At 45.4% G+C, this 24,258-nt stretch overlaps 1 protein-coding gene across 5 annotated transcripts in view; it reads right to left on the bottom strand.

Moving 5' to 3' along the window:
• Positions 1-4,468: 4,468 nt before the first annotated feature.
• SNX22 (sorting nexin 22) overlaps positions 4,469-24,258 on the bottom strand; it is a 121,628-nt gene continuing 101,838 nt past the window's right edge. For all 5 annotated transcript variants that reach the window (XM_063926342.1, XM_063926345.1, XM_063926346.1 and 2 more), the window contains exon 7: positions 4,469-6,559. In XM_063926342.1, coding sequence (XP_063782412.1) covers positions 6,447-6,559 — 113 coding nt within the window. In that variant the 3' untranslated portion in view covers positions 4,469-6,446. The remainder of the gene's footprint in view (positions 6,560-24,258) is intronic.

Below are 24,258 nucleotides of genomic sequence, written 5' to 3'. Positions count from 1 at the left end.
TCAGGGTCTATGGTTAGACTGTGAGGAGGTACTGTCAAATAATGGTTTGAAAATCATAGGTATTTTCTACTTTCTCTGACAAGCAGTCCACATGATGCAGTGTCAGCCTGTCCAAGTTCAGTCAGACAATGCACTGACAGTCTCATACATCAACAATCAAGAAGGGTCTTGGAATTGCATGACCATGCGACAAATTACTTGCATCCTAAATTGTCCCGAACATCATCCGGTGATATTAACAGAAGTGTTCATTCCAAAAGTAGACAATTGAGAGATTGTCTCAGACGCCAGGATTTTCATCCAGGGAAATGGCCATTACATAGGTTCCAGATGTTAGTATAGCGGAGGGGTTTTCCACAGTTGCATCTAATTGCAGCTTGCCAATCGTCACCACTTACCAATGGAGGTGTCCATATCAAGAGGTCCAAACGCAGTGGCAGGATACGCTCTCACACTCGCATCACCATACACCCTAGTATATCTATTCCACCAGTTTCGCTGTTCCCTCAAGTGCTGAGGCAGAATGAAGTGACCCCGTCATGCTACGGCCGCCTCTTTTGCCTCAGTTTCGTCTCGAATCTCTGCGCTTTACTAGCTATCCGTGTCGCTACCACTACGTTCAGACCTTCTGCAATAGGGTCCGTTCCTTTACCCCAATTTACTGCGGTTGCTTTTTACGGGGTGGCTGTGGAAACCGTTCTCAAGATAAAAGGGCATTCCACAGTTGGTTATACCAACCATGTTACGTGCTGGGAAGCCAGTTACAGCAGCTCATTATCACAGCATTTTGCGAGTTTATATAGGTTGGTGTGAAGCTCGGAAATTTCCGACATCATCTTTCAAGTTATCCCGTCTTATTTTTATAGGCGGGTTGAATTGAGAACTACGTTTATCTACACTAAAGGTTCAGGTCTCTGCTTTGTCATTTTCCTATCAAAGGCATTTGGCTCTTTTGCCAACAGTTCACACTTTCCTGCAAGGTGTCCTTAGAGTTCAACCTCCGTTTGTACCACCTATAGTGCCATGGGACTTGAATTTGGTTTTAGGGTTTGTTGAAATGTTCTATTTTTTGACTCCATACGACAAGAGGATGTTAAGTTTTAACTTGGAGAACATTTTTTCCTCTTAGCCTTAGCTTTGGCAAGGCGTGTTTCTCCATTTGATGCATTGCCACACAAAGGTTGTCTGTGGTTCATCATAAACATATAGCGGAGCTTAGCACAATTCCTGCTTTTCTACCACACGTATTATCTGTTCAACCAATTGTGGTTCCTTTTTTATTAAAAGATTCAGGATCTCTGGTTACTTTAAATATGGTTTGCGTGCTTTGTATTTAAGGGGCTTCAACAGCGACAGTAAATACAACTGATACTTTGTCTGCTCGCTATGATGCAGTCAAGATAGGTTGTAGAGTTTCCAACCAAACCTTGGCTAGATGTTTTACACTGACATTCGTCAGGCTTATTTTCATTCTAGTCTACAAACGTCTGCATCTATTTCAACACCACACGTTCTGTGGGAACGCCATAGGCAGCAGGTTGCTGGCTTCCACGACGCAACTTTGCTGTACAGCCACATAGTCGTCAGTGCACAGGTTGTGCGCTTTTACACGTTTGATACTTTTGCGGCACCAGCATCTAGCTTTGGCCGTCTAGTATTACCGGTGCCAAACTGCTCTCCCGCCCAAGGGGGAGACTTTGGTACGTCCCAAGAGTACTCCAGTGACCCCTAGTGGATGAAAAAGAAAATAGGGTTTTGGTACTTACTAGGTAAATCCTTTTCTTTGAATCCATAGGGGACACTGGACACCCACCCGGAGCAATTTCACTTGTCTCGTGGTAGGTTCAGTATGTCATCTGAAAACATTATCATCAGGTTTGTTTTTCAAATGTTAAGGCGATTGTTATTGGTTGTCGGTTCAACTTGTTGTTCGTTAGTTTATAATATATGTAATTCTCCACTGTTCATTGCTTTCCTTTATATCCTGTTTGGCACAGTAAAAACACTGGTGCATGATGGGAGTATGGAGGAGGTGGATTACATATTTAAATATGCCTATCCCTGCTAACGCACCGTCCATATCCCAAGAGTACTCCAGTGCCCCCTATGGATTCAAAGAAAAGGATTTACCTGGTAAGTACCAAAATCCTATTATTTATGCCAGTTAAGGTCCTGGATTCAGTGTTGGCTCAGATATGTAAATGGCTCATTCATTCTTTCTTTCATTCTTTCAACCTGTGACAAATGAAGGACCTAGAGTTTCCCAGTTTATATACTTGCTGAAGTTGTCCTGGTATACCTCCACTCTCCCATAGCTTTTGGAGTATCGGAAATCCTGGTCTAACAACTTCTTATTGGGGTTCTCATTGTACTTCCTCTCTTTCGATAATCTGGCCTGGTTATTGGTTTGTGCTGCCAATGTCTGCAGCGAGGGGGAGGAGCATGGCCATGCTGCATTTGGCAGTATAGGCATTGCAGGTGATGTCTGCCATGCATGCACGTCTGGCGGGCGATGTCCCGAAGTACGGGTGGGAGAGTGCATTGGCAGCGACACAGTGCCTACACGCTAGACGATATTGTGAATGTTTCTGAATTGAGCATATCGTCCACTATATCATCTAGTGCAGACGTGTCAAACTTGCAGGCCACAACACGTACTTCTGCGGCCCAAGTTTACTTTTTTTAAAACAATGGAATGTGGCCCACCACAACTGGATGAGTTACTGTTGGTCCGTCTACCGTGATCGGAGTTTATCTACGATCGGCCAGCATTCATCGTTCTGCACATGCGTGAGAAGATAGTGATAGAGATGGGGAAATGTCCATGGTGGAGAGCTGCTGCGTATGCCCGGCTGCCTTTGTAAAGCTCTGCCTACTGCCTGATCAGCGCCATTGGCACTAAAGCTGTTATGCCCTGTATGTGTGTGCCGAACTGCTCTGTGTACCCAGCTGCCCTAATTGCCGGAGGATTCGTCTGGAATCTGGATAGAAAAACATCTCTCAATGAAGAAAGTAAATTGGAGGGTGCTGGCACAGGGGTTGGAGGCTGAATAGACTCTGGAGGGACATAGGGCTTGTGGCTGGAGGGGACATAAGGAGCAAGAGGGGATACCAGGGGGCATGTGGCTGGACTGGAGGTACAGAGGGGGGCTGGAAATGACATTTTACTAGCTCACACTGATATGTATTAGAGGAGAGGGGACCCCATAGTGATAAATGAGGGGGAATAACACAGCTCCCACTGATAACACTGGCATATTTATAATAAAGGGTACAGGGGGGCCCACACTGCACCCATTATTTGTAATACTTGCTGCTCCATTTTTCTGGTGTTATGTGCAGTAGGAAAATTACTGGGAAAATGGCTGCTGCGCCATTTTTCAGGAGATTTGCGTATGTGCTCTGGGACAGTGCTAAGGACCCTAGTGCCCAGAGCTACAGTGCTGCTGGCTAGAGAGGGCGGCCCAGACTGAGTCTGCACATGGACCTCCACTCTAGATATGCCCCTGCACTGATATTTGGTATTATTAATACATAGAGAAGATGGGACCGCACAGTGATACATGAGGGGGAATAACACACCTCCCAGCTCATACTGATATGTGGTGGTATTAATACATAGAGAAGAGTGGACCTCACAGTCATGTATGATGGGGAATAACACAGCTCACGCTGATATGTGGTATTAGTAATATATAGGAGTGGGGACCGCACAGTGATATGAGGGGGAATAACAGCTCCCAGATCACACTGATGGGTGTGGGTTGATAGATAGTGTCTAGTTAAACAGACAATAAATAGACACCATATGTTAGACAGACATTAGGTCGAAAAGTTGACATGAAAATGGTCGACACAAAAAAAGACACCATTTTTTTTTTGCATTTTTCTGGTTTGTGTGGATAGTTTTGTTATCTGGGACCCCCAATTGTAGAAAGGCATTCGCTCGCCACAAGGTTTGTAACCAACTCTATGCCGACATGGATAGACAAGGTATGAAATAGACACTTTTAACATTTTACATGTTTTTGGACTATCTTTATGTCGACCTTTTTCATGTCAAGCTTTTGACTCTATCGACCTAATGTCTGTCTACCATATGGTGTTTATCTATTGACTGTCTAACTCGGTCATGTCCAAACTGTGGCCCTCCAGCTGTTGTGAAACTACATATACCAGCATGCCTTGACACAGTTTTGCTGTCAGAGAATGCTAAAGCTGTGTCAGGGCATGCTGGGATGTGTAGTTTCTCAACAGCTGGAGGGCCGCAGTTTGGACATGCCTGGTCTAACTAGACACTGTCTATCAACCAACCAACCAACCAACCAACCAACCAACCGGATAACCACACTGATATGTGGTATTATTAATATATAGAGGAGGTTGAACCACACAGTGATATATGATGGGGGAATAACACTGCTATCAGCTCATACTATTAAAGTTGTTTTCTTCCCAATACTTGACATCTCTTTGACTATACTTTATTGTTGGTTTTTCTAATAAAGTTTTCAAAATTGTATATAAGACTTTTTCTTGCAGCCCTCACAAGACTAAAGGGCCCCATACACTAGAACGATAATGTCCGATTTCATCCAATTTCGGGCATTCGGTCCGATATATCAGGTGAAATTGGGCATTTTGGATGTGTTTCTGATCTGATTCCCGTGAGGGTCGGATCGGCTCCCCTAGATCGCTAGTGCTGCACTTGTGATATGTCGGTTTCCGCAGGCATGGCTGGGATCGTATACGATATATCGCATGCAAAATGTACCAAATCGTATGGAACCACTCCCGGGAAGCTCCCGGCAGAGTTCAAGGAAAATCACCTTCGACATATTGCTGTAGTGTATGGGGCCCTTTAAACTTTAAATATTCGGTCCATTTGGTATTTTTAGTTTGACATGCCTGCTCTAGTGTGTACCCAGCATAAGAAGTGCCAAGTGCAATAGGCTTAGCAGCATTGTGAAACATTGTTGCAGTACTTTTGTATATGCACAAAAGCCCACCCCCTAACAGAAACTGGTGCAGATGTACTAAGCCTTGGAGAGAGAGCGTCCCAACCAATCGGCTAACTGCCATATTAATGGCTGAAGGGGTCTATTAACTAAGCCGTGGACGGAGGTAAAGTACCAGCCAGTCAGCTCCTAACTCATTTTTCAAACCCAGCCTGTGACATGGCAGTTAGACACTGATTGGCTGTTACATTATCTCCATCCAAGGCTTAGTAAATAGACCCCTGAATTTGAAAATGACAGGAGATGATTGTTTTTTTTTCTCTATCTCTCAGCTTTATCTTTCACTAAGATTTAGTACAAGTAACCCCACAATCAGGTATGAATTTACTCAAACCTGTATTGAACGAGAGAAATAAATGTCTGAGGATTCATGGCTATGTGTCATTGTATACTATATGTTTTGTTTACCAACAGCAGGGGTGCATGCAGTGTGTTGGTAACCCCGGCCTCACGCTTACAAGAGCTCTACGCAGTATGTGTTCCGTTCAGGAAAACTTCATCCTGCTTTACCCAGAGAAGCTCCAATGGTTGTACACTTATCATTAATTTGTAATGTAACATTATTTTGTAATTGATACCCGAAAGGAGCAAATGACTTTCCAGCCTGTGAAATGTAGTCTTCCATGCCTGACCTAGTCTAATGGTGTACCATAAACATCCTGGCTCTGCTAATACTATTTCCATAACTAGATGTAACAGTAAACATGGTGCCTGCGATGGACAGTTGGAGACCATTCAGCTATGCCCTTGGCCACACAGATCAGGCTTGGCTACAGCTGTAATGTGAAGCTGCTCTCCTCCCATCTCTGGAGAAGTGCCTGTGACCTGTATGATCTAATTCTCATAACCAGTCTTTGTGTGTCATATGCTATGAGTCTGGAGATGGCAATCTGGAAAAGGGGTGCATAAGGCCTTGGTCTCTGTCATCTGATTTGGTTTAGCTGACACCCAGTTCTCTGTAGGCCTGTAGTCAGCCATTCCTAAAAAGGAACATACAGTATCCTAATTTGATGATTACATGTAGCATTTGTTAGGACTAGTGACAGAGCCTTCACACTATGTTCAGTGCACAGTTTGCAAGTCATGAAAGTTGCATTGAACTTCAGAGGAAATCAGATCCAGCAGATGCACCCATTCAGAAGGGGGGAGAGATCAGTCCATAAGCTAGTGTACACGGTGTCCAGGAAGGATATCCTGCATCAGCAGAATGTTACACAGTGTCTGTAGTATTGTGCTGGGGCACGCACACATGGTTTTTATTCCTGCCCCAACCTATCACGTTGCAATAAGATACTTGATGACCATTTCATCCAAGCAGGTTTATCCCATACAAAGCACATCACACAGGTCCAATGTGCCAACAGAAATGACATGTTCACCACCAACTGGAAGAAATGGTCTCATTCCTCTGGCAGCTCTCTACTGTCGTCACTGTACTTGCGTGCTTGGTGGGAGCATTTGCCTGACTCTGGATGTGTCCTTGTGATTCTTCTGGTATAGTCCTCGGAGAACACCTTGTAACACTATGTCCTCAAGTATATCTGATAGAAAGCAAAAATAAATTAAGTGAAATTGTACAGTTGATATGCCAATTATACACTGTAAGCTTCATATGTAGAGTGGTTGGTCACATACAAGTGAAGCTGTAATATCACAATGCCAGTTAAGCTCAATGGAGATCTGCAATCACTTGGGATTCTTATGCATAACATACACTCAGATCAGTCACTAGTTCCTCAGGCATTGGACATTCAATTTAGAATTCAACACTTTCAATTCTGGTCCCTTCTCGACTTCACTTAGGTGACAGCTAATGCTGATATTACTAGGTATTATTCACTCTAATCCAAGGGATTGTGATAATGATAAAATCTAGATCTGATATTTATAAAGGCTTAATGTTCAGACATGACATTTCGTATAGTTATGTGATAGAGAATAATACATTTGTGCTATAAGGGTCAATTTAGATGAAGTGGCCAAGCTTACTTAACCCCTTCGGTGGTATGTAAGGAACGGAAATCTTCTGGGGTAGGGTTGACAGCGCTGGCTACCACGGAATATTTCTGTGCATACTACCTGCTGATTCCAGGGGGCGGGCTTAGCTGTATAATGGCTTATGCTGATTCCTGGGCGCTACAAGGCAGCCGGGAATCGGCGCTGGGGCTAGCAACCCCCACGGGCGATCGCCAGTCGATAACCTCGCCCTGCCCCAAAACTCTCCCCCCACCCCCCCCCCCCCACCCCCACTCCCAAGCCAATTTAAAAACACCCTTCCCCAAAGGTGTGTGTTTTTAAATCGAAAACTCCACTGAAGGGGTTAACCAGTTTATACATATGCAAATATCTCATGACTGGGAGGTGGTAGCGCTTTGGGACAAATACCATTGTTGTCGGCAAAGTCTGCACTACATTTTAGGTAAACATTGATTACGTGATCTCACTTTTTAGTGACTGAAAAAGTGAACTTGGGGTTATACAGTATAACCCACCCAAATCTAACTCACTCTCTGCACATGTTACATATGCCCCACCTTCAGTGCAACATGGTTTTGCCCATTAGTATGCTTTTTTGGTTTGCTAACAAACCTGAAAGAGGCTCTTAATCAGAAAATAAAGATATGAGAATTTATTACTTCAGGTTGTCGCACTCCGCTTGGGAAAACATAATCAGATTTTCAAGGACTATATAACACTAAGCTACTGTGAAAATGTAAAATTTGAAACTGAAGTGGAAATAAGAGTTATGTGCCAGCCATTTGTAACTTATGTCCATAATCCTTAGTATATTAGTTTCAGCTGTAAACAGCCATAATTGGCACAGTGAGAACTGGATTGTTGGGCCCATCTAATGCGCTTATTCTGTGCGCTTATTCTCTGTTACAAGCACGCTCCATCAGGAGCCGCTAGGATATCCCCTACAAGCAGTGAGTTTATCTCCAGGATCAACTGTCATATTTCTAGGGCATTATTATTTTTTGTACCTTTATTTTCCATTAAATGTTTCTTCTTAATTACTATGTCTTGACTGTGTAAAAAACACCACCTACTTCATTCTGTGAGCAGGTATAAAATCCAACTGATCGCTATAAATCATACCCGGGAGGAAAAGTTTGAGATGATTTGCTATAAGATTGGCAAATCATTTTACAGTATATGCAGATGAAGTAGGGTGATAGCTGGAGCACCGGTATGGGCCCTTACCCTCTTTGGGAATCACAGTTATGTGGGCTGCAAGGCTTGGGATCAGATATTTCGTTAAAGGCCTGCAACAGGAGGGCAATCCGTTATTTTTGAAAGTTTTGAATATATATATATAGGGAAACTATCTGGGCAATGATTCTTGTCAAAGGGAGAAAACTTAATGGCATCCTCTAATTCCGCAAATGTAAATTGATTTTCTCATACAAATTTAGCACTAAACTGTATGTTAGGGAATTAAACATACGCAGGATATTTTTTGTCTTTCTTTCTGTAGCATGAAGCTTTTGGGAAGAAATAGAGGGGTTCAAGTTGTATAAATGAGAGAAATACAAGCTAGAAAATATTGCCAATCTGCTGCTCTGCATGGTTTAGTGGTCACACCATTAATAAATGTCAAATACGTTTGTGACCTAAAAGCATGTGCCAAGAGTTTACCTATTTTGTTCCACCATATCAAGAATTTGTGGTAGACGAGCTGCACCCTGGCCACGACCTGTTTGAAATGCTTCCATCAGGCAGGCGTTACAGGTCCATTCTCGCCAAGTTGACGAGAACCATAAAAAGTTTCTTCCCGCTAGCTGTCCATCTACTTAATTATGTCTAACATGTCTGGCGCAATAAACTGAGATGCAATTGTAGTAATGTATGTACGTATGCTATGTTATGTATTATGTGATGTGTTTCACTTTTTTGCTGTTATTTGGCGATGCATTGTAAACCGCAAACAATTCCTAGTATACGTGAGTATACCTGGCCAATAAAGTCGATTCTGATTCTGAATTTGTTCCTGCATCCTCTGAGCAGCAATTGTGTTCTGTTAGGTTGAAACCTATTTAAATCCAATCTTGCGGCTTGTAGCTAAGCCGTAGTATTGGGCGCAAGAGAATCTTTGTGTTAAATTTACAAATTGCTAATTTCTCTTACGTCCTAGAGGATGCTGGGGTTCCATTTAGTACCATGGGGTATAGACGGTCCCTTGGGAGCCATGGGCACTTTAAGAGTTTAATAGTGTGGACTGGCTCCTCCCTCTATGCCCCTCCTACCAGACTCAGTTTAGAAAATGTGCCCTGTGGAGCCGGTCACAGCTAGAGAGCTCCTAGGAGTTTTTCTAGTTTTATTGGTTTTTAAAAGAGTTAGGTACAGGAAGGCTGCTGGCAACAGCCTCCCTGCTTCGTGGGACTTAGGGGGGAGTAGGATACAATCCTAGAAGTTAATTGCTCTTATCTCCGCTGACAGGACACTGAGCTCCTGAGGGTCATGATCGCAAGCCCATGAGGCGACCGCTCACTCCCGCAGCGCGGCCGCCTCCCCCAACAGAGCTAGAAGATGGAGTGGTGAGTATGACGCCGGCGCCCCGGTAAGCGGGTCACCGGCCGGAATGGCGGCACAAGGGTGGGAGCGCAGCTCTGACAGGCTGCACTCCGGAGGGCTCAGTGGCACACTGTGTATGGCGCTGTGAGTGGCGTCCTGAGCCAGCGCAAGCACCCTACACTGGTCAAAGAAGGCTACCAGGGACTTGTCCAACTGTTAGCTGCAAATTACCTCAGCCCAGTATAATACAATAAGTGCGGGAAGAAGCGCCATTACGGGGGGCGGGGCTTCTCCTCAGAGCAAGATCCAGCACTCACAGGCGCCATTTCTCCCTGCAGACACACGCTGACAGGGAGCACTGTCCCCTCTCTCTCTCTCTCTATATGTATATATATATATACACACACACTGCGGGAACAAGGTGTTGTAAACAAGGGGGAGAGTGACTTATGTACTAGCTATCCTGTTAAAGTTAAGCTAATCAGCAGGTTTTTTTTATCATAATAAAAGCCTATAAGGGGCGCACTGTGGCTGGCTTCTTGTACTCTGTGACTCTCTGAAGATATTCTGGGGGAAAACTGTGTTGACATTTTCCTGTGTGTGTGTAACCCACTGTACCATATTTAAGGGACTTTGTCCTGTACTGCAGAATGTATATCTTCTCCTGGGGAGTATATACCATGCCCAAAACTGTACAAACTCTAAGGCTTCAGTGGCAGATCCCCCTGGGGTGGCCTCCATAGGGTGTACTTTAAAGTATATGTTTTCAAATATATCCCATACTGGGTAGAATCCGCAGTTTTGAGTAGTCTGGGGATTAACATCCCACAGCTGTGCCTCTCACCCCAATTACGTACCCCAACAAGCGTACACTTGCCCATATACTGCATGACATATGAGGGGGGCAACATATGTTTGAGGCTATTTGGGATGAGGAATATTATATATATATATATATATATATATATATATATATAGCTAGCTCTAATAAATACCTTCCCACTGTTTAGGACGTTAAACTCCTTATTCGGGAACACCTGAGTACACCCAGAGATTTTATCCACATCCCTAACGAGTGTCTAAATTGTCAAAAAAGTTTGTGTTACCTGTCCCGGGTACAACCTCCATAAAGCCTGATCGCAGATTGAGACTAATCTCTAATATTGTACACTGCTGCAGGTGTGACTCGGAGACCCACTATTGCGTAGATCTCTGGGGATATTGTAACATGAGCAGGCTCCTTACTTGATGATTTAGATTCTATGTGTAGAAGTGACATGTACTTGTTTCTATGTCATATACAGGATTCTACTGGCTTCACGGCTGGACGCCATGAAGGAGATTGGCCTGCTTAATGCAGGGACCACTGCTCTGGCAGTTTTGACACGCAGGGGACGGTGGCTACACCAATGGACTGCGGATACAGAATCCAAGTAAGGTATGGTGAATCAGCCCTTCAACGGGTGAGGCCCTGTTGGGATGCTCAGGATACGGGAATATCCGAGCCAACTGCGGGTAAGTGGACAAATCTTCCTTCCGCAGCTCAGCAGTCCAGGGAATTAGATCCTACACCTATACTGCAATCCCTTCAAACCACAATGTTTACACATAAACCCAAGGGTTCCTCCACTTCCTTTAGAGGACGGTGGGGGAATTACAGAAAACCTGCACCTGCCAGGTTCCTAGGAACGGTTTCGGGTCCAGTATTCTCAAAACCAGCGTTCTGACAATGGACCTCACTGCCTTGGGATCAAGCAGCTGGGAGAGAGACTAAAAAGATTTCAGTAAAACATCTAGGCGATATCCTGCCTAGTCCCCTGGGAAACGTTAGGCTGCCCAGGGGTGCAGACTGGAGTTTCTAGTACTCCCGCCTCACAGATTCTTCAAATCAGGCTTACTAGCTTCTCAGGCTGATAGTACAATACTGCTGTAAGCTATTCTAACATTTGTCGAATACATGTCATTATTCCGGTTCCACCTCATTTACGTAACAGGGGTTACTATTCAAACATAAGGTCATTGGACCCCTACTAGTGGGTCTTCAATTCAGGAGCGAGTCTGAGAGCGGTGATCTCTGGTCGAGATATAGGGGAATTCCTGGTATCCCGGGATATAAGGGGTGCATACCTTCACATTCCAATCTGGCCGCCTCTCTAGACCTATCTAAGGTTGCACTTCAACTACTGTATATCACTTCTAGTTCCAAACACTGCACTTGGCTTCTACGCAACACCGGGGGATGTTCATCAAGGCCATGGTGGTGATTGTGCTCCTACTCCACAGACCAGCAGTGGACATAATTCCATATCTGGACGACCTTAACATCCTCCGGGGAGATGTTGTTACGGAGTTTGCTCTCTAACATCAACTGTCCCGGGATCTTGGGTGGATACTGAAGCTTCCAATTTCATATTTGGAACCGACAAGGAGGCGTTCCTTCCTGGAGATGATTCTCAACATGGAAGTGCAGAGGGTGTTTCTACTGGTGGAGAAAGCGTTGGTAATCCAATCAATGTTCCGGGATGTCCTGAAGCCAGCCCTGATATTGGTTCATCAGTGCATTCCCCTTATGGGGAAGATGGTTGCCTCCTACGAGGCTCGACAGTACGGAAGGTTCCTTGCATGGTCTTTCCAACTGGATCTCCTAGTCAAATGATAGGGATCTCGTCTTCACAGACACCAGCAAATATGCCTGTTGCTGAAAGCCAGAATTTCATTCCTCTGGTGGCTGCAAGCTTCTCACCTTCTCGACAGAGGTTGGGGAGCTGTCACCCAAGGGGAACACTTCTTCGGAAAGTGGTCAAGTCTGGAATCCATCCTTCCAATAAACATTCTGGAGCTAAGGGCCGGGTTCAACTGCCTTCTACTGGCGGCACATCTTCTTCAAGATCAGGCCATTCAGGTTCAGTCGGACAATGTAACGGCGGTGTCCTACATAAACCAACAGGGTGGAACGAATAGCAGAGCTGTAATGTCAGAGGTAACAAGAATCCTCCTCTGGGCAGAAAATCACGCGGTGGCGCTGTCAGCAATCTTCATTCCGGGAGTGGACAATTGGGAAGCGGACTTCCTCAGCAGACTCGATCTCCTTCCAGGAGAATGGGGCCTCCATCCAGAGGTATTCGTAGTGGTCACAAGCCGATGGGGTGTACCTCAGATAGGCATAATGGCCTCTCGCCTGAACAAGAAGCTTCGGAGGTACTGTTCCAGATCGAGAGAGTTAACATCCACGGAGTTACCAGTGGCGGTGGACGCCCTGGTAACTCCGTGGATGTTCCAGTCAGTGTATGTGTTCCCTCCACTTCCACTCATCCCAAGGAATGGCCCAGAAGGGCTTGGTACGCGGATCTTCTGGACTTACTGCTGGAGGTTCCGAGGTCTCTTCCTCTTCGGGAGGACCTTCTTCAACAGGGGCTGTTCACCTATCAAGACTTCCCACGGCTACGTTGGACGGCATGGAGGTTGACTCCTGATTTTACCTTGGAAGGGCATTCCGAGAAAGGTCATTCCTACCCTGATACAGGCTAGGAAGGGAGTAACGTCTAAACATTACCATCGGACTTGGGAAAAGTATGTGTCTTGATGTGAATCTAAGAAGTTTCCTGCGGTGGAGTTTCAACTGGGACGGTTTCTCCTCTTTCTGTAAGCAGGTGTGGATATGGGCCTACACTTGGGCTCCATAAAAGTCCAGATTTAGGCCCTGTCCATTTTCTTCCAGAAACAATTGGCTGCTCTCCCTGAGTTTCAGACTTTCTTGAAAGGGGTTCTGCACATCCAACCACCTTTTGTGCGGCACCATGGGATCTTCATGTGGTGCTGCAGTTCCTGCAATCGGATTGGTTTGAACCTCTTCAGGAGGTTGAGGTCAAGTTTCTTACTTGGAAGGCTGTCACACTGTTGGCATTGGCATCAGCTAGGCGTGTGTCAGAATTGGTAGCATTGTCCTACAAGAGCCCCTACTTGATTTTCCATGAAGATAGGGCTGAGCTCAGAACGCGTCAGCAATTTCTTACATAGGTTGTGTCGGCTTTTAAGATCAACCAACCTATTGTAGTGCCAGTGGCTACTGACTCCTCAATTACTTAAAAATCCTTGGATGTTGAAAGGGCTTTGAAGTTTTATGTGTAGAGAACTTCTCGTCACAGAAAGTCGGACGCTCTGTTTGTCCTTTATGAACCTAACAAGGTTGGGTGTCCTGCTTCTAAGCAGGCAATTTCTCGTTGGATCAGGTTTACTATCCAGCGTGCTTATTCTACGGCAGGATTGCTGTGTCCATATTCTGTGGAGGATCACTCTACTCGTAAAGTGGGTTCTTCCTGGGCGGCTGCCCAGGGTGTCTCGGCTTGGCAGCTTTGTCGGGCTACTACTTGGTCAGGGTCGAACACGTTGGCTAAGATCTTCAAGTTCGATGCTTTGGACTCTGAGGACCTTAAGTTTGATCAATCTGTTCTGCAGGAGCCTCAGCGCTCTCCCTCCTGTACTGGGAGCTTTGGTACATCCCCATGGTACTAAATGGAACCCCAGCATCCTCTAGGACGTAAGAGAAAATAGGATTTTAATTACCTACCGGTAAATCCTTATCTCGTAGTCCGTAGAGGATGCTGTTGCTGTTCCTCTTTCCTGCTGATTAGCATGGTTTCTTCTTGTTCCTGCTGATTAGCGTGGTTTTTTCATGTTGTGTGCTGCTTAGCATGGTTTCTTCATGTTGCATAATGGTTAACATGGTTTCTTCATGTTGCATGCCGATTGCCATGGTTTCTTCATGTTTCATGCTGGTTCGCTTGATTTCTTCAAGTTGCATGCTGGTTTGCATGGTTTCTCCATGTTGCATGCTGGTTTTCATGGCTTCTCCATGTTGCATGCTGGTCAGCATGGTTTTTCAATTCGGTGTGAGCTGGTGTGAATCTCAACACTTTCTGTGTATTTACTTCTCTCGAGTGGCACAGTTTCTAGACTGAGTCTGATAGGAGGGGCTTAGAGGGAGGAGCCAGCCACACTATTAAACTCTTAAAGTGCCCATGGCTATCAAGGGACCCGTCTATAGCCCATAGTGCTAAATGGAACCCCAGCATCCTCTACGGACTATCAGAAAAGAATTTACCGGTAGGTAATTAAAATCCTATATTTTAACAGAAGAGGCTCTTTGCATTCTTCCCTCTGTTTTTTAAGGAAACTACCCCAGTGTATACACTTTCCAAACAGCACACATTTTTGGCCTTCCCATAGAGTCACTTTATAGGTTTCCTTTTTATATACAGGAAGAGCATGATCAGTCAGTAAAATGACCCAACTGCGCATCTACCACCAGTGTCTATGGGGTCTATTTACTAAGGCTTGGGTGTAGATAAAGTGGACTGAGATAAAGTAGTAGCCAATTGGCTCCTAACTGCCATTTTTCAAACCCAGGCTGTGCCATGGCAGTTAGGATCTGATTGGTACTTTATCTCCGTCCACTTTATCTCCATCCAGTCCATCTAGTAAATAGACCCCTAAATGTATATGGCTAACAAGCCAGTAGTTTATATGGGAATAACTGGAATGGAAGTACTGTAAAAGGTATAATCCTTCTTATTAGAATGGAGAATCCTCCAACCATCCACCAGCTGGTTGTCATGGAAACTTTTTTGGGTTTGGATTTTGGATTGTAACCACATGGAAAGGAGAGATATGAAAGAGATAGGTAACATAGGTTAAGCAACTATGTTGCAAAAAGCAATACTATATAAAAGGGGCTATTCAGTAGCAGTCGCTACTGATATGAAATCACATCTTCCCGCAGTGCGCATGCGCAGGGCCTGTTCTGCACGTGCACAGGCGGGGAGATGCGATCACATTTCAGTTATGCGAACGTCTCTGCCTGATTGACAGGCAGGGGCAGTAACACGGCGTTGCAAAAGCGGTGGCGTTGGGCAGGCGTTGCAAATGGGGGCGGGTTTGGGCTGGCCATGTGACATCACACGCCTGGACCTGGAAAATGGCCGCCCCGCACCTGCTTTCGCAGCCTGGCTGCAGAGGCAGGGGGCATCCACAAATCAGTGATGAGATTGCAATTGGTATGATTTTGCTTAGCTCCGCCCCCTGATGCCCCGGAAGCCCCATCCCGGGGCTCTGATTGGCCCATTGCTCATTCAACACTAATGCAGGGGTGACAATAGGGGGGTAAAACCACTGATGGTTCCCTAACAGATGGTTTAACACCATCAAGGTTATCCGTACCATCGATGGATAACCCACCGATGGCCATCTGTAGTTCCAACTTTCATGGTACAGTTGGCGCCTCCCTTAGCTTTGCCTGCCTAATCGCAGGCGTATACTCCCGCCTCGTCATGCCTGGAATGCACAGAGCCGCTTCCCATTGTAAGCGTCTCTGTCTGGGTGCGCACGCCCACCCGGACAGAGACACTCTCCATTCAAGTGAATAAAGAGCGTCTCCATCCGGGCGCGTGCGTCCGTCCAGACGGAGATGCTCACAGCGTCCAGGCATGCCCAGGCAGGCGCGCCTAGTTACAGACGAAGTCATGACTAGCGTGCTCGGTTATACTTCTGGTCCCGGAAGATGTGTCCACCATTCATTCTATGAGGTGTGGAACGCATGCAGGAATTGGTTGCTTTACACATGCACCAATATGAATGTGCATAGCATGCTGGGTACAACTAGTGCACCATGGGACCTGGAATTAATTTTGTGTTTAAATACACATTTCTCTTACGTCCCAGAGGATACTGGGGTCCACATTAGTACCATGGGGTATAGACGAGTCCACTAGGAGACTTGGGCACTTAAGAAATAGTGTGCAATGGCTCCTCCCTCTATGACCTCCCACCAATCCCAGTTTACAAAATGTGACGGAGGAGCCGGTCACGCTTAGGGAAGCTCCTGAAGAGTTTTCTACATTTATTTTTTCTGTTTGTTATTTTCAGACAGTGCTGTTTGGCAACAGCCTGTCTGCTTCGTGGGACTTAGGGGGGGGGGAACGGGCCAACCTCTTCCAGAGTTAATGGACCCGTTCCCCGCTAACAGGACACTGAGCTCCTGAGGTTCCTATTCGCAAGCCCCACCATGGCGAGCGTACGGGCCCGCAGCACGCCGCCACCCCTAACAGCCAGAAGTAAGAAGAGTGGTGAGTAGGTGTACGATGTCCCGGTTACCGGGTCACCGGCTGAAATGGCGGCATAAGGGTGTGGAGCGCAGCGCTGACAGGCAGACTGCGCTCCAGGGCTCAGAATGACATGCTGTGTGCGTGTGTTCCGCTGTGAGGGGCGCGCTGAGCCACTACTTACATTACCCATACTGGCAAACTAGCTTACAGAGGTTCTAACCCACTGTTAAGCACCATGCATACCTCAGCCAGTATTTAAAAAATGGGAAGACCGCGCGCCATTATGGGGGCGGGGCTTCACTATGAGCGAACCCAGCAGCTCACCAGCGCCATTTTCCCTCTGCAGCTCTACACAGACAGACTGGCAGGGAAGCACAGCCCCTCCACAAGGACTCCAGCTTGCCTCAGCGGTACCAGGGGGTCATAGCAAAGGGAGCCTTTATTAAGAGGGCTTAGTTTGCAACCCAGATATCCTTATAATTAGCTATAGGGTGCTGTGTAGCTGGCTCCATCATGCTCTGTGTCTCCCTAGGGGGCTCTGTGTAGGTTAGCTGTGCTTTTAACCTATTCATCCTGTATGTGTGTGTGTTCTTTTACATTTTACTATGTTAAAGGAGTGTGTTTCATGCACAGCAGAGTGTTTTTCTCACTCAGAGGGATCCCTACAGTGTACTCAGGATAGTATACATTCTCAGGCTAGTGGGTCCGAACCAGTATGGTTGGATTCATTAAAAGGGATGATCTCAAATATTTCACATAAATTATCCCAAAATGAGAAGGAGACGCAATACTTAAGACAATCTGTGGATGACCTGATGAATAGAGATTCAGTGGCCATTCCAGCGTATCAGACCCCTGCCATTTGTCCACAAAAGTGTACAGTGGCCCAAATCATGCAGACTGATACTGATGATGATGTATCAGACGTTAAGGAGGGTGAGGTGGACTCGGGAAGGGGGGATGCAGCTTTGTCACAGGGAATACAGGCCGTGATAGAGGCTATTAGAGATGTCCTGTACATTCCTGACAAAGCGACAGAGGACCATGAGGAATCTTATTTTAATGTGAAAAAGAAACCCTCTGCTACTTTCCTTGCATCTAAGGAATTAAATTCCTTATTTGAAGAAACTTGGTCTAATCCTGACAAGAAGTTTCAGATCCCTAAAAGGTTACTCACATCTTTCTCTTTTCCTCAGGACGATAGAAAAATATGGGAAAACTCACCGATCGTTGATGCATCGGTATCTAGATTATCACGTAGGATAGTTTTACCGATCCCGGGGGCAGCCTCCTTAAAAGATGCTACAGACCGCATGATTGAGACCACTATCAAATCTCTGTACACAGCTGCGGGGGTGGCCCAGAGACTCACTATTGCTTGTGCTTGGATCATTAGGGCCATTGCAAAATGGTCAGGTAACCTAATTGAGGGGTTAGATTCCTTACCAAGAGGTGAGATGATTTTACTCCTGCAATATATACAGGATTCTGCAAATTTTATGGTGGAAGCCATAAAAGAAATTGGATTGCTCAATGCATGCTCCACGGCCATGGCAGTGTCAGCACGCAGGGGCCTATGGTTACGGCAGTGGACAGCGGATGCGGATTCCAGAAAGGATGTGGAGAGCCTATCTTTCACAGACGAGGCCCTGTTTGTGACGAACTGGATATGTGGATATCCAAGGCTACAGCGGGCAAATCCAAGGCTACTCTGCTCCGACTCTACAGTCCTTTCGGACAGCAAAATTCAAACATAAAGCCAAGGGTTCTTCTACAGCCTTCAAAGGCAATAGAGGTAAACCAAGAAAACAAGCAACTGCAAGTTCACAGGAACAGAACTCCGGTTCTGCTTCCTGAAAGCCTTCAGCATGACTGTGGACCTCTCTGCCTAGGAGACAAGGCAGGTGGGAGCCCAATTAAGAGATGTCAGTCACATATGGGCGACGTCATGCCAGGATCCCTGGGTCAAAGAGGTCATCACCCAGGGGTACAGACTGGAGTTTCAGGAACTCCCACCTCACAGATTCTTCAAGTCAGGCTCACCAGCTTCTCAGGAGGCAAGTATAAATTTACGGGATGCAATTCAAAAACTGGTACAGACTCAGGTCATTGTTCCAGATCCACCTCAGCTACGGACCAGGGGTTATTATTCCAACCTGTTTGTGGTACCGAAACCGGACGGTTCAGTGAGACCCATTTTAAACCTCAAGTTGTTGAACCCGTTCTAACAGGTGTTCAAATTCAAGATGGAGTCTCAGAGCGGTGATATCGAGACCAGAGGAAGGGGAATTCTTGGTGTCTCTGGATATCAAGAATGCATACCTTCATATCCCGATCTGGCCACCTCATCAGGCTTATCTCAGGTTTGCCTTACAGGACGGTCACTACCAGTTCCAGGCTCTTCCCTTCTGCCTCTCCACGGCTCCGTGGGTGTTCACCACGGTAATGGCAGAGATGATGTTTCTCCTCCGCAAACGGGGAGTGAACATTATTCCATACCTGGACGATCTGCTGATAAAAGCACCATCCAGGGAGTGGTTATTGGACAACATTGCCCTCCCAACTCGACTACACCAGGATCACAGGTGGATTCTGAACCTACCAAAATCTCACCTGGAACCAACTTGGAGGCTTCCGTTCCTGGGAATGATACTAGATACGGAGGTACAGAAGGTGTTCCTTCCATTGGAAAAGGCAGTGGTGATCCAGTCAATGGTGCGGGATGTTCTAAAACAAACCCGGATATCGGTGCATCTCTGCATTCGTCTTCTGGGAAAGATGGTAGCCGCTTACGAGACACTGCAGTACGGAAGGTTTCATGCATGACCCTTCCAGCTGGACCTGTTGGACAAATGGTCCGGATCGCATTTACACATGCACCAGAGGATTCGTCTGTCGCCAAAACCCAGGATTTCTCTTCTGGGGTGGCTCCAGACTTCTCACCTGACCGAGAGCCGAAGGTTCGGGATTCAAACTTGGATTCTGCTAACCACAGACGCAAGACTCAGAGGTTGGGGAGCAGTCACCCAGGGGGCACACTTCCAAGGAAAATGGTAAAATCAGGAAACCATTCTTCCAATCAACATTCTGGAACTAAGGGCCATATACTACGCCATTCTGCAGGCAGCCCATCTTCTTCAAGATCAGGCAAACCAGGTTCAGTCGGACAATGTGATGGCAGTAACGTACATAAACCGACAGGGCGGAACGAAGAGCAGAGCAGCAATGTCAGAGGTAACACGGATTCTACTCTGGGCAGAAAGACATGCTGTGGCGTTGTCGGCGGTCTTCATTCTGGGAGTAGACAACTGGAAAGAAAACTTCCTCAGCAGACACAACCTCCACCCAGGAGAGTGGGGCCTTCACCTGAAGGTGTTCGGGTGCGTGACACGTTGGTGGGGAATTCCACAAATCGACATGATAGCCTCTCGTCTCAACAAGAAACTCAGGCGGTATTGTTCCAGGTTGAGAGACCCACAGGCAGTGGCGGTGGACGCTCTGGTGACTCCATGGGTTTACCAGATGGTGTATGTGTTTCCACCACTTCCACTGATCCCAAGAATTCTCAAAAGAATAAAAAGAGAAAAGGTTCAAGCAATTCTCATTGCTCCAGATTGGCCAAGAAGGGCTTGGTACGCAGATCTCCTGGACATGCTGCTGGAAGATCCATGGCCTCTACCTCTTCGAGAGGATCTTCTGCAACAGGGGCCGTTCATCTATCAAGACTTACCACGGCTACGTTTGACGGCATGGCGGTTGAGCGTCAAATTTTAGCCAGGACAGGCATTCCGGACAGGGTAATTCCTACCCTGATCCAAGCCAGAAAAGGGGTAACGTCTAAACATTACCACCGGATTTGGAGGACGTATGTGTCTTGGTGTGAAAACATGAAAATTTTCTCCATGGTGGAATTTCAGCTGGGTCGTTTTCTGCTTTTTCTGCAGTCAGGAGTGGATGTGGGCCTACGCCTGGGTTCCTTAAAGGTCCAGATCTTGGCCTTCTCCTTTTTCTTCCAAAGACAGTTGGCGTCTCTCCCTGAGGTTCAGACGTTCTTGAAAGGGGTTCTGTACATCCAGCCGCCCTTTGTGCCTCCTACGGCACCTTGGGATCTCAACGTGGTGTTGCGGTTTCTACAATCTGAATGGTTTGAGCCTTTACAGGAGGTTGATGTAAAGTTTCTTACATGGAAGACCGTTACATTGCTGGCCTTGGCTTTGGCAAGACGTGTCGGAATTGGGGGCGTTGTCTCTATTTGATTTTTCATGAAGATACAGCTGAACTCGGAACTCGTCAGCAATTTCTTCCAAAGGTGGTGTCTGCGTTTCATATCAACCAGCCTATTGTGGGTACAGTGCTTACTGACACCTCTTCCACTTCAAAGTCCCACGATGTTATGCGGGCTTTGAAAATCTGTGTCAAACGGACAGCTCGTCACAGAAAATCGGACTTGCTGTTTGTACTCCATGATCCCAATAAAATTGGGTGTCCTGCTTCCAAGCAGTCTATTGCTCGCTGGATCAAGCTTACTACCCAGCATGCTTATTCTACGGCAGGCCTGCCGGTTCCAAGATCTGTACAGGCCCACTCTACAAGGTCGGTGGGTTCTTCCTGGGCGGCTGCCCGGGGTGTCTCGGCCTAACAGCTCTGCCGAGCGGCTACTTGGTCTGGTTCAAACACGTTTGCTAAGTTCTACAAGTTCGATACTTTGGCCTCTGAGGACCTTCAGTTTGGTCAATCAGTTCTGCAGGACCCTCAGCACTCTCCCATCCGGTTTGGGAGCTTTGGTACATCCCTACGGTACTAATGTGGACCCCAGTATCCTCTAGGACGTAAGAGAAAGCCATGCTAACCAAACATGAAACAGGAGCAGCAACAGCTGAACCAACATTACTTAACCAAGTAACAGTGCAGAAACGAAGCACCGGGCGGGCGCCCAGTATCCTCTACAGACTGCGAGAAAGGATTTACCGGTAGGTAATTAAAATCCTATTTTCCTCTTGTTGTGTGTGCTGGTTTGGAATCTCACCACTATCCTTACCTATCCTTCTCTCACGGTATGTCTGTCTCCTCGGGCACAGTTTCTAGACTGAGTCTGGTGGGAGGGGCATAGAGGGATGAGCCAGTGTACACTATTAATTTCTTAAAGCACCCAAGGCTCCTAGTGGACCTGTCTATACCCCATGGTACTAATGTGGACCCTAGTATCCTCTACGGACTACCAGAAAAGGATTTACCGGTAGGTAATTAAAATCCTATTTTTTACCATCTTTATCATGTAAATCCCCTAGTGAATCCTAAGCTGTCCCTTTAGTTTGATGAATCCAGCTAGCCACATGTATTTTAAATAAGGCTTTCACATATATTCTATGGACTATCACAATTAAGCACCGGCCAGTGCTAAAATACTAAAACATACAAGATAAAAAATGTGTTTTAACACATATAAATACTATATTCCACACAAAGACAAGGTACAATGAATACTGCAATTCCCATATGACTTTAATTAAAAAGGCCCATGGGAATATAAGGTACATGCAAGTTTTAAACTACTGGCACATAGTAAACTTAAACCAGCCGATCTTAGTTAACTAATGAACCCAAAAAGTGCAGTGCAAGGTGTTAATTCAGCAACCAGCATGTAATTAGTAAGTCAGTCCACATGCAGATATATCACGATGTTAATCAAGCAGATTCTTCAGTGTGTAGCCGCTGACGCCGGAGGGTAGGCGGAGAAACGCGTTTGTTTACTCATTGGCCGTTGGAATACTACATTCTGCTACTCACAGCTAATTTGGCCGCTGCTGCTACATTGGAGAGAGGCTTTTTCCTAAAAGGGAGCACTGCGCAGGTCCTCAATTGTTCACCAGTCTCCATAAATCAGGCTGCTATGCCCTACATCAACTAAGGAGAGGTATCAATCTTAGGTACATAGCATATGTACCTTAGGTGGACTTTGGACTGCAGTGTTTAAATTACTGCCTTTCTCATATATATGCTTCTACACTAGCAATTTATCAGCTATATTAACAACGTTATAAGCACTAATATGGATGGATTTTAATCAGTGACATCTGCTTGATTAACACATATATATGCTTCTATACTAGCAATTTATCAGCTATATTAACAACGTTATAAGCACTAATATGGATGAACTTTAATCAGTGACATCTGCTTGATTAACATCGTGATATATCTGCATGTGGACTGACTTACTAATTACATGCTGGTTGCTGAATTAACACCTTGCACTGCACTTTTTGGGTTCATTAGTTAACTAAGATCGGCTGGTTTAAGTTTACTATGTGCCAGTAGTTTAAAACTTGCATGTACCTTATATTCCCATGGGCCTTTTTAATTAAAGTCATATGGGAATTGCAGTATTCATTGTACCTTGTCTTTGCGTGGAATATAGTATTTATATGTGTTAAAACACATTTTTTATCTTGTATGTTTTAGTATTTTAGCACTGGCCGGTGCTTAATTGTGATAATTATACATATGAAGTAAAAAATACTTTTGTACAAAGTGAGAAGCGCTGTCTTATTGTTTGGTTAGTTTTTTATCTTTTTGGGGAAACTTGGGATCAAGTCCCCTAAGATTAGCTGCCCTCACTCTGTAGGTGACAGCGCCAGGTGTACATTTCTGCATTATTCTATGGACTAATTTGAGAACCAATTATACACTTCAGAGAAAATTCTGTCACACATTGAGATAGATAAAAAGCAGCTCTAGGAGCCTGCACCTCATGCTGCTGCTGCTGCTGGTCTATTGTACTGCCTATTTTATGAAAGATCACTATTATTTTGAAAAGTTCATATTGGCTCATATTTTATAATCTGTACTTTATAATCTTTATTATAAATGAAGATTATTATTATTATATTTTATAAATTATAGAAGCACATTTGCATTGTGTAGACTGGAATGTAATATGGCTATTTATGACTATTAAGTATCCTCTATGGGACACACTAATGGTGTATACTGTTTCAGAACTGGTTTCAACCATATGGTGGTTTGTTAAAGTTGGAAGCCTGTATCATATTATCCACTATTAGTATGTACTCTTGGTATGTACTTACAGTTACTTTACTGGCGTGTAGTATAAATAGGATAAAATATATATTTTTTAATTGTACCTATGACAACAATTTACCGTATATGTAAGATACACCCATTCTTCTTTTTAATGAAGTTACACCCCTGAGGAAGTCTACAAAGATTAAACACTTTGAGTGAATGGAATGTGTGCTCCCTTCAGAGGCGTAACTCTGGGAGGCAACGGAGTCATCTGCCGCCGGGCTCCTGCTCTGAAGGGGGGCACCTCTCTTCCCATTCTGTGACACCATTGAAATAAATTAATTGATAGCTGCCACTATCTTTTCAGTGGCCGACTTCCTCACTGGTTCTTGAACCTTACAAATCACACCCTTTTTATTATACTGTAAATACAAATTTTAAAAAGTGTCATACCCAGGATTAGAACCCACAACCTATTACACTGGAAGCAGACGCCTTACTGATGAAGCTATTTGCTCCTGTACAGGAAATATGAGAATTCTAACCATATGAAGTTACTTCTCTGACATTTACAAGTTACTTCATATAGTTAGAATTCT

The sequence above is a fragment of the Pseudophryne corroboree genome, chromosome 6 (genome assembly GCF_028390025.1).
Source record: "Pseudophryne corroboree isolate aPseCor3 chromosome 6, aPseCor3.hap2, whole genome shotgun sequence".
Classification (NCBI taxonomy): domain Eukaryota; kingdom Metazoa; phylum Chordata; class Amphibia; order Anura; family Myobatrachidae; genus Pseudophryne; species Pseudophryne corroboree.
Note: the sequence above shows the minus strand (reverse complement) of the source record. Positions and strands in the feature narration are given on the sequence as shown.